This window comes from Cynara cardunculus (assembly GCF_001531365.2).
Source record: "Cynara cardunculus var. scolymus isolate 2C chromosome LG 1, CcrdV1, whole genome shotgun sequence".
Classification (NCBI taxonomy): domain Eukaryota; kingdom Viridiplantae; phylum Streptophyta; class Magnoliopsida; order Asterales; family Asteraceae; genus Cynara; species Cynara cardunculus.
This window is the reverse complement of record NC_037528.1, coordinates 21136576-21147582: the sequence shown is the minus strand read 5'-3', so window position 1 is coordinate 21147582 and position 11007 is coordinate 21136576. Positions and strand designations below refer to the sequence as shown.

The window sequence follows — 11007 nt, the reverse complement described above, 5'->3', positions numbered from 1 at the left end:
ATTGACATAATATTTTTTATAATATAATCAGTAATTCTTTTTAAATTTTTTTTTTAATTTAAAAAATCACATACGTGATATATTTTATTTTTACTTAAAATAAATTTAATCAATAATTCTTTATAAATATTTTTATTTTTTTTAGTTTGAAAAATCGCTGACTAAATATATTTAAATTTTAATTAAAATAAATTTTATCAAAAATCTTTTTTAAATGTAATTATTTTTTTGTTATATTTGTTTAATTTTATAGATCTAAATACTTTTTGGTTCGAAAATTGTTTAGGGACTTAATCGTTCAAAATATGAATGTTCAATGAGTTTTTTTTGGACTTTTTTTCAATATTTTACCACATTAACTAGTTGAACAAGTCAAAAGAATGTATCCAACAGGTTTTAGAAAAGTCCAAGAAGTTATTTAACATGTTTGGATTGTCCAAGGACTTATTTGTTCCAAAAAATTGTCCAATGAGTTCTTTAACATGTTTTAAATTGTCTAAAGACTTATTTGTTTCAAAAAATTGTCCAATGAGTTATTTAACATGTTTTGTAATGTCCAAGAACTTATTTGTTCCAAAAAATTGTCCAATGACTTAATCATTCCAAACACCAAAGTCCATTGGTTTTTTTTAGACTTTTCCCCTTAAAGAAACCGTTAAAACGTTCAAACCGGTCGAACCAAGTCAAACCAGATCGTTTTTGACGGTTTGAGCGATTTGGTTTGATTTAGAAAATAGCAAAACCGGGCGGTCCGGTCCGATCTGCGGTCTAAAACCCTTTTTGGGTGGTTTGGACCAAACCGACCGCCAAATAAATAAATATATATATATATATATATAATTTATTTTAGTATTAGCAAGCCCAACTTTTTTTAACTTATTGGTTATGACTTAAATATATTTTTTTAAGCCCCACATAAAACCTAACATCTAACATAATCAAAATTGATATTTAATCTAAAATTATAAATTGTATATGTTTTTTAAATTTAATATTTAAAGTCTATTAAAAAGGTTCAAACCGCCTAAACCGGTCAGACTAAACCGTCTTTTCATGGTCTGGTTTGACCGGTCTGGGCTTTGATGTCAAACCGCTCGATTTGAAAATTTTATAAACTACCATTATGGTTTGCTTTGTGGTCTGAGAGGTTCAATCGCCCAAACCTGACCGCGAACACCCTTAGTCTATGAGTTTGAATTCTTTTTAGAATGGTATATTAGGTATAGAGTAGATACTAGTCGAGTCCTAGGTTAATTGATTTGAGCTCGAAAAATTAATACTAGGCTCGAGCTCGATTAACCTTTTCAATGTAGGGCTAGTGCTCGAGCTCAAGCTGAAATATTTTTTGAGCTATTGTGCTCAAGCTCGATGCTCGTTTATGGGTCCGAACTCGTGATTGATTAACTCGTTTGTCGGTTTGAACTCGATAATTTTTATATTTTTCTTGTATGATTAATAAATATGCGAGCATGTTTGGCTCGAAAAATGGTACGCTCGAATAGCTCGTCTCGGCTTGACTCGAAAAACTGAATCAGGTTTTCGAATGAGCCGAGTCGAACGTACATCAGTGTTGTAGAGCTTGCATCGTTAAGTTAAACGAGTTCTAATTTGTGTTCGAGATTGACTCGAGCTCAAAATTTATTAAGCTCCTCGAGATAGACGAGCTCGAGTAGCTCATTAAAAGCTCAAATCGTTTAAAATCCTGTTTATATAAACCAAAAGTCGAAATACAAAATTCCTACGTCCAATATCCATGCGTAAATTTTGACTTAAATACATCGATTATTTTCGTCATTTATCACTTTTATTTTGCTAATCCAATTTATATGTATAGAAAAAAAATAACTAATAACCATAGATATAAATATAGAACTACAAGAATGGTGTCTGATTGGTTTGAACTTGAGTTCCAAAAGTCAAAAGTGGTTGAAGGTCACAGGTTCAAATCCAATGAGCAATAAAAAATTTACTGTGGCCATGGAGGTTCAAATGTGGTGAGTTTGGACTACCCATAAAACAAGTGGTTGTCTTAGAATTAGTTAGCTCGCATAACAAGTTGAATATCCATGTTAACCAGGAAAAAAAAATATAAACAATTGATTATAAGTAAATTTGTGAAGTTTTTTCTTTTAATTTAGTATAGTCATATTATAATAATAATTATGGTCAAATAATTTTACTTTTACAGATGTCTGAATATAAGTTTTTCCACAATTATCATATTTGAATTTTATCAGATTATTTTTACAAATATGATGTGTTATTTTCCACGTGGACGTTTTGGACATATTTTCATGAAACCTCAAAACTCTTCTTATTTAAAGGGATTTTGACAAAGGAGTTTTTATGGACCGTCATTACGCAATTTAAAGTATCGTAATAAAGCAGTGTTTTGACTGTTTTTTGATCGGTCATTTGTAGATATTTTTTTGGCCTTTGATATCTATCTTCTATCATATCATCTGTTAGCTAATCGTGTTAGAGGCTTTGATTACTCTATCGGAATTGGTGTTGCAATCCAAGAGGGTAATTTGTTAGGTTGCTTGGGACCCAACGAGTGTTAATAATTGGTCGTCTTTTTTTCATTTCATGTTTTTTTCCCGGTTTGCTTTATGTATCTTACAAAAAGAAGTTTATGTATTTACCATTATTAGCGTGTAGTAGATTGACCTGAGTGCGTAATATGCCAGTCATGAAGAAATCCTATCGATAGATACTATAGAGGAACAAAAGTAGTTGACGACGGTGTAGAGAGAAAGCTATAAGAAGCAAAGCTCACACACATCGACTCATAGGGTGAGATGAAGTTGTCGAAGCAACGGAAGTCACGAGCAAAGTGGACTTCTTTTAAGCATGATGCTAATAAGTCCACACGATAAGACAACATCCTGAAGTTGCTTCGTGATAAGACAACATCCTGAAGTTGCTTCGTGATATTCCATCTCGGGTGTTAGTAGGCACTAAGGTCAACTGGATCTTGAGGTGCTACTTGATAACATTGATGCGTGGCTTACTTTATGCTCGTCACATTCAATGGATACAGGTCTCCCCCGTCACCATTAGGTGTTAGTATATGGATAGTGTATTATCCATATTTTGGTATCGTCTTGAGTTTGGAGAATTATCATATTCTATGGTTTTAATACATTGGATCCCCTCCATGTATTAATGTTTTGGATAAAAGAGTTATATCTATGTTTTCGGTATTTGGGTTTTTTAATCCTATTTGTAATTCGTGGGAGTATTGGGTTTCACAGTTGTTAAGGTATTTTCATACAAGTGTTTTATCATGAAAATGGTGTGTTTGGGAAAAATGCACCACTTTTTATTCAAAATGAATTTCATGATTAGAAATTTAGACTTAAATAATATTCTTTCTATATTACCGTTTTATATAACTGATGAAATCTATTTGAACTCATCAGACATTAAGCCTAACTCTTTTCTTTGTCAACATGTGCATCAGGTCCTTGTTGGAGATGACATATGTCATTGTGTTTTAATAACACCCTTCCCTTATTGTATATTCGTGTTAAGGTTGGAATTTATTTATTGATGTTAAAACTTAGATTACCATTGTTATTATATTTTTTTTCCAAAATAAATTGCACGAACTATTTCATGTTTATCAATACTTTGTATCTATCAGATTAATAATTTTGGGGAATGTTTTGCCACACCCGAGAGTCTCGCTCATGTTCTGAAAATTCTTGAATTGTTTTAGTTGCATAAGATTTCATACTAGTTTTATTCAAAGTTTTCTCCATATTTCTTTACTAGCATTGCATGTTTTTGAAGTGCATGTTGTGAGCTAGTTTCAAGATTTAAACTGACAGAAATTGTCTCGTTCATCTTCTAAAGATAATGCAAATATTTTGTTACGATTTTTGAGGAATTATTTTGTGTATTAGAGGTTCGGGGCCGAGTTTGAAATGCATGAAACTATTGTATCTCCTACAGTCGTTTGCAAGTTAATGGAATTCTTTTATGATGTTTTATGACTCAATGATGAAACGTTGGAATTAAACGGATTTGCTTTGCTGTATGTGTTGCGTATGAGAATTTACTGAGAATTTCATTTCATTATATTTTGTTGATTTGATGATAAGATTTTGATGGCAATAAGTTATATAGTATTCCCTCGGTTTAATTTCTGTTGTTATGAGAATTGTTTTGTTGCGTATAATTTGCATACGTATTTTATTTGAAGCTTTCTTTATGATATTTGTAGCCGGCAATTTTAGAACGGCGAAAACAAATTGTTATTTGGCTTTAAATTTGAAACCAATCTAAAAGATTTCATCATTTAACCAAAGCGTATGCACATATTAATTTACCAGTTTTAAGAGATAAACTGACGCATACAAGATTTGTTGGAGATTTTGTTCCATGTGATTTTGTTGTCAACCTTTAGTTTTTGCATGAGCATGTGGTATTGCAAGTATTCCATGAATAAATAAACATTTTGATAAATGAATTTTTATCACGATAATGGTGGGTTTTATATTTCATTTTGGAAATTATGATTTAAATAACATCTTTTCAGTTTTACCATTTTCATGTTTAAGATGAAAACTGTTTGATCTCACTAGACATTAATTAGCAGTTGAAAGGACGGGCCTTTGAGGACATTCTTGTCCTCTTTTTCTTGAGCTTTCGCGGCTTACAAGATCGACTCACAGCAAACGACAAACTTGACCATCATTCATTTCTAGCACCCAAAAACAGCATCTAATATATGCATATTCATCCATGTCATCATAAACAACCACAGTTCACTCCTAGTGTTCAATAAATCATCCATCAAATCCTATTACTATATGCTCATGTTGTTCATAATGTACCAATTACCAAAAACCATCATCATTCATTCACTCTCAGCAGAAAAACATTGAACTGCTGACTTTGTCATGAAGCTTTGGTATCTGAGTGAACCCACCTGCAGAACTTCCACCCCCGCTATGGCTCGATGCAACATCTGACAAGTCATCGAACTTGACAAATTGAGCCATTTGCGCAGCGGCCAAGTGAGCATAACACACCGGAGCAACTGCACATACACGAAACAAGCAAAAAAACATTCAAAAACAGTTGCAGTATCGAATCCAAGGACTATTTTTGTAAATTCACATCTCCCAAATCATATGTTCAAGATTAAGCCAACGAGTCGACTAAGTTGAAGCAGATATTTACCGACAGAGATGGCAGTCGTGCTCCTTTGATACCTGCATAATAATCCATAATCCGCAAATCAATCACACTTCATATCGAAAACAATCAACCATTTGTTATAAACAACTTACACGTAGGAGAGTGAATGAACAAGTTCTTGCAAATCATCGGTAGAAAAACCAATCTGGTCCAGAAGTACATGATAATGGGTAGGCCGGCTGGTACCCTAAAAACCAACATAAAAAATCGAGTTAATTCCTACAAAATCACGAGCAACAAATATGTTAGAAATCTTTGATGAAACTCACAATCGGCCCATTCTGGGCACACAAGTAGAAGTCATTGTTCTTCGGATGACACACTTTGTTGTCGATGATTGTTCCTGAAACACAAAAAGGAGATTAAATTAACGTTTCATTTTCCTCCTTGCAAACTATTAATCTTCAAGAATCGAATCAAAACCTGGTGGAACATTGGCTTCATTATTTGGTTGGAAGAACTTGGTGTGATGAGTCTTCTGAGCCACAATCACCAAAAACTTTGGATTCCAATCGCCATCCAAAAACTTGCATGCCTACATTGAACGATGTATGAGTCCCAAATGATTTTACTCAACGTTTACGACATCTGTTAACGAAAAAACATAGATCAAACCTCCATTATCTGCTCGAGCTCAATATTCAGCACTTGGCTGAACTGCGATTCACTAACTCCATCTCTGCAGACAATACAAAAGGCGTTAAACTAAACCCAACAGATTTCCAAAAACCCACAAATGTCTTACCGAAAAATGATTATATTCTGTGGTTTCAGCTTTGGAGTGCTTCGGTAAAAATCTTCCAACAATTCCCTGAAATCAAAAACATCGTATCAGCCGTTTCAAGTACTCAAAAGTTCAAGTCTTTTTGAAATCTTGATGACTGTCAAGTGCAACCACCTTATCATTCCTTCATCTTTATCATCTGAAACAGGCTTAAACAAGCCATCAATCATCTCAACTCTGGAAGACTGAGTCCGAACAGATGCCCTGTAGCGAGAAACAAGCGGCCAGTTCCTCGATCCCACAACCTACAAATTCCCAAGAAAATTCGATTCAGTTTGCTGTCACCAGACTCGATATCTAGAAATCTCAACTTACAGCCGCAATGGATGGAACATCGGAGCGGCCAGGAGAACCATGAGAAACATCCATTCCAATGATTATGGTCGGTGTCCTTGACACAACGGGCATACATCTCGAAAACTCCATAGAAAGCAGTGAGTTTATACCACCCATCTGAAATCAAAGAAATACAAATGAGACCCGAGTTCCAGAAAGATAGAATACAACTAAAACAGCTTCGGTATTATATCTAGACCTTTGCATTGATCTTCAGAATAATGTTAGTTAGATATTGATCATTGATTCTAGTTGGAGCCATGCACTGTGTCACAATTCCAAAGTCCACAAGACACTTTCGCTTCCACGGACCTATCAACAACAAAACAACTTACGTCAACAAAAGAACAGTTTCATTTTTCGGGTAGCAAAAGATCAAGCGAGTAAAAACCATAGATGTCCGAATTCTTTCTTTCCGGGAGGATGCATAGAAGAAAACGAGGAGGGCCAGGGAGTTTTTGTTTTATCAACTCAAACATCTTATCCACACGAACAGGAGCAGGATTGCGTCGAAACTGAGGATTTTCATCGATCACAGCATACGGTTGATCAAGATCCTGAACATATAACCAGATTATTAAACTTCACCCTTACCATCTAATAATTCGTAGCAAATATAGAAAATAACCAAATTAAACTTACGATTCCTTTCGCATGTGAACACTTGGGAAGTTCTCTTCGTAGGTAATTCATGTCACAACGTGCAGAAAAGTTGACAATAGCCCATTCAAAGATCTTAGTCGGTTCAACAAGTGTCTGCAGTCATATAAAACAGCTATTAGAACCAATAACACTCGTATATGTTAGAAACAAAGAGCTCATGATCGACCTTATTATTGAAGTTCCATCGACCACCACGAGGAAACAAGTCCCCTCCATTCCCAAACTTCAACTTTGGTGGCTCCAAAACACGGCCTTCCACTTGGGTAAATGCAGTGCTAATTGAGATGCCCGTAGAATTAATCAGAGGATCGGCTTCGTAGTTGCTTTGCCTGAGCGCCTGAAAAGAAACACGAAAATAGTTTATTACAAATTACCATTCTTGATTAAGATCTAATATGACGTTATTTATAAACTTACACCAGTCAAGGCTCTCATCCGTTCTTGTGGCTTTTGTCTAGATTTCTCCACAAGCGAAGCTCTTTGTAAATTTGACAACGATTTTGTATAACGTTGTAATGATACCAATTCGCAGAACTACATATAAACACAAAGATGTAAAGTAGAACTGGATAGGATTTAGATGTTTAACAAAATCCAAATAGAATACCTCCAGTGGAATATAAACAGGCCTCTTTGGCTTCCCAACATCAAGACATGGAAAATCAGCAGAATACTCAAGCTCTATCCGCTTATGCATCACAAAGTACTCGTACACGGTTATTTCAATGGCCTCCCCCGGGCTGTTGTGTCCATCTCTCTGATTCCTCGATCTAAGTGAAAATCTACAAACCGAATTCACATTTAACCGACATTTCCATCCTACGCTTTATAGAACCAATTGGATTTCTTCGGCATAATATACAACATGAACTAAAAGAACTTACCTCTGTTCCCTGCAGGATCTTTCACTCAACCCAATAACCTTATGCTCTAGATTCGAAGGAAAGGTCTTGACACGAAGGCTCTTGAGCGATCTTTTAGCCTGTTTAACAGAAACAATCAAAGATATGAACCAATCAAAGCTACTAGTTAATCTTAAACAGAAAAGATTTTTTACCTTAAGCCAGTCAATGTCCCTTAAGCTTCTCACATTCTGATTCTGAAGAAGAAAGTCTGTGACTTTCCCTGGCTGGACAATCATTGTAGACGAAACATCTGTGCAAATAAATCAATAGAAGTCTTTAGTTTCATTAATATTAAGTTGAAACAAGCAGAATCTCGAGCCTTACCCATGTTCAAACTCAAACCAGATTGAGTGGCCCGAAAACTAGAATGAAAACCCCTGCAACAAAAAACCCCGCCACCGATGTTTACAAAGTTTTTGGCATCGTTGTGGAAGAAAGACTGACGAACAAGAAGACAGCCTCTGCATATATACCAAACATACCATGATTAAAGTTAATGAACACAAATAATGAACAGAAAAAGCCATTTTCGATATGTATGCTTACTGTTTCGCAGCATGTTGCCTCAGAAGAACATCCAAAACCCTTATAGCTTCATGGAATTGCTCTGAATCTTTTCCTTCAAGGGCTTTAAATATCGCTTGAATGGGGATCTTAGTAGCATAGTTTATATGCAGTTTATATGACTTGCACTGAGGTGGACGCCTCGATCTTTTCGACCCACTCTCATTTGGGCTCCCATTTGGGCTCCCACCCGCTCCACGTAACATTCTACACAACAACAAATGATCGTTAACATCACTTAAAAGGAACAAATAGTGTCATAAATTTCAAAGATTGTCGACCTATTGGACAAGAGACTCTCCAGCACAACGGTGAACTCAAGCTTAGTCGCAGGTAAAGCGCCAACCGTAAACAAAGTCTTTTCTCCATCATACGCAAACCCTTTACCACCCATCTCAGAGTTATATGTTTTATAAGCCACATCTAAAACTCTTCTACCAATACCTTTTGCCTCCACCGGATTCCCATCTTCATAAAACAAAGCCACCTAAAACAGCATACAACAGATATCTAAAGCAAGTTTTCTACTAACTTCATATAATCATATTTGATAGGGATTTCCATAGTTTACAAACAGTCAAATGCAAATATTATGAACAAAATAGTATTACAAGTTACGTCTAATAGTTGAGGAGATATAGATATATACACTGTATTGATAGAAATGGTCACTGGAGCTGCTAAATTTAACGTTGAAATGGTTGCTCACTAAAGAAATCTTTTGGCCTTTGGTGCCAATCCCCTTTCTAGCCATAGGAGTGCGGGTTGAGCCATGTGATCTAGAAGGAACAAAATTTGGTGGAATCAGCGGCGGAGGTGGTGGCAATGCTTCTGATGTTTCTGGTTGTGAACGACTCATTTTCAAGATCTCTGTGGATTGTCAAGAAACACATGTAAATAGATACAAACTATATGAATGTTAACTGTTGATTAAATGTAGAAAAAAATATGCAAATCAATGAAATCAAGAATAGGGTTTTTATTACAAACAAGCACATGAAAAGAAAAATCTACGAAAAACATTGCGGGTGACAGATTTCAACATCTATAGATTCTTCTGATAGATTTTCAAGATTGGTCAACACGAACATAAAATCATAAATGGGATATTGAATATCTAAAAACATCAAATAAGTAAACAAACAAATATAGGAAAAAGAAGTTACAAATAAAAATACTACACATATCGATATATACAGATCGATAGACAGATCAAGAACAAAGAACACACATATCTATGAGCATGTATACATGCATCAACAGAGAACAAATAGACCCACCTGTGATTCTAACATTCTTTTGAGAAGAAAAACGATCAGAACAACATACATTATTCAAACAGAAAGCAATAGCCATCAAAACATCGTGTATACTGATCACATACACACACACAGTGGATATGTACATGCGATTATCATTCTTTCGCGAAAAACCCCATCATCGAATCAACCAGAAAACAAGAAAACCCCATATTCTCAACCAAAAAAACCAGTAAAGTATGATTATACCCACATTAAAACATACTCCAATCCATATGATTATACCTTACTAGCTTAGTTGTTCTTTCAGAAGAAAGAAGACGAAAGCGTAAGTGTGAATGATGAAGAAGACGAAGAGATGGATATAGAATAGAATGTATATAATGGAGAGCAAATCCCTATAGAAATCAAAGGCTGGAAGTTAGAGAAACCGTAAGGTCTTTTGCAGCGATATTCAAGGCTCGCGAGTGAGAGATGGAGAGGAGAAAGTTGCCTAATGCTACGGCGGGGTCCGTATCATCCTGTTGCTGCCACAATATCCTTCCTGCCACGTGTCATGTTTCTCTTATTTCTCTTTAGTAATTTCTCTGTTTTACCCTTGTGCCTAGATTCACTCGGCAAGGTAATGGGGATGGGCTGTTTCGTCTTTCCACATTTGTGATGAGTACACGCCATGATTTCGTGAAATCATTCCAAACGCAAATCTTTTAATTTTAATTTCTTTTTTATTTTTATATTTATTTTTATTTTAAGAGAAAATTGCTTGTTATCCTGAATGTATTTATATATTTTTATAGTGTACATTACGGTTTTTTAGGTCTAGTTATAGTTTTGGAATTATTGTTTTTTTTAATTTTTTTAATTTATAATTTATTGTTATTTTTGTTTTTATATTTATAGTTTTCTACTACATAAAAACAAATTCTTAGAGACGAAAATAACAATGGATTATGATTTACTAGAAGGGTACTCGCGTAATACAGCAATATAGATCGTGATTTTAATATTTCATTTTATTCTTTATCTCAGTCAAAATTATGGTATGGTCTTATGTGATTTTGAAAAACGATGATGTTTTTATTTTTGAATAAAATATAAATTTGAAAATATTATAAAATTTTGATAAAAATATATTGATATTAGTATCAAATTAACTATATCTAATTCTTATTTTTGTGTAATTTTCTAATTCAATTTTTTTTTATTGTAATTTCAATTTAGGTTCAATAACGAAGTAATTTATATTTGATTTAATAATATAATTTTCTTATAAAGATAATAATTA

General features: G+C 34.3%; 1 protein-coding gene across 1 annotated transcript; it reads right to left on the bottom strand.

The window, feature by feature from the left end:
* Positions 1-4877: 4877 nt before the first annotated feature.
* On the bottom strand, positions 4878-9217 carry LOC112521579 (protein argonaute 4A-like). The gene is made up of 21 exons (XM_025130522.1): positions 9113-9217; positions 8754-8950; positions 8446-8670; positions 8224-8360; positions 8052-8149; positions 7879-7976; positions 7602-7776; positions 7412-7528; positions 7161-7331; positions 6974-7087; positions 6723-6888; positions 6531-6643; positions 6311-6448; positions 6110-6240; positions 5957-6022; positions 5827-5890; positions 5635-5746; positions 5481-5554; positions 5304-5398; positions 5194-5225; positions 4878-5050 (listed from the first exon to the last, which is right to left on the bottom strand). Exons 1-21 carry the CDS (start codon positions 9215-9217, stop codon positions 4878-4880), a joined length of 2601 nt encoding a protein of 866 aa, XP_024986290.1.
* Between the last annotated feature and the right edge of the window lie 1790 nt (positions 9218-11007).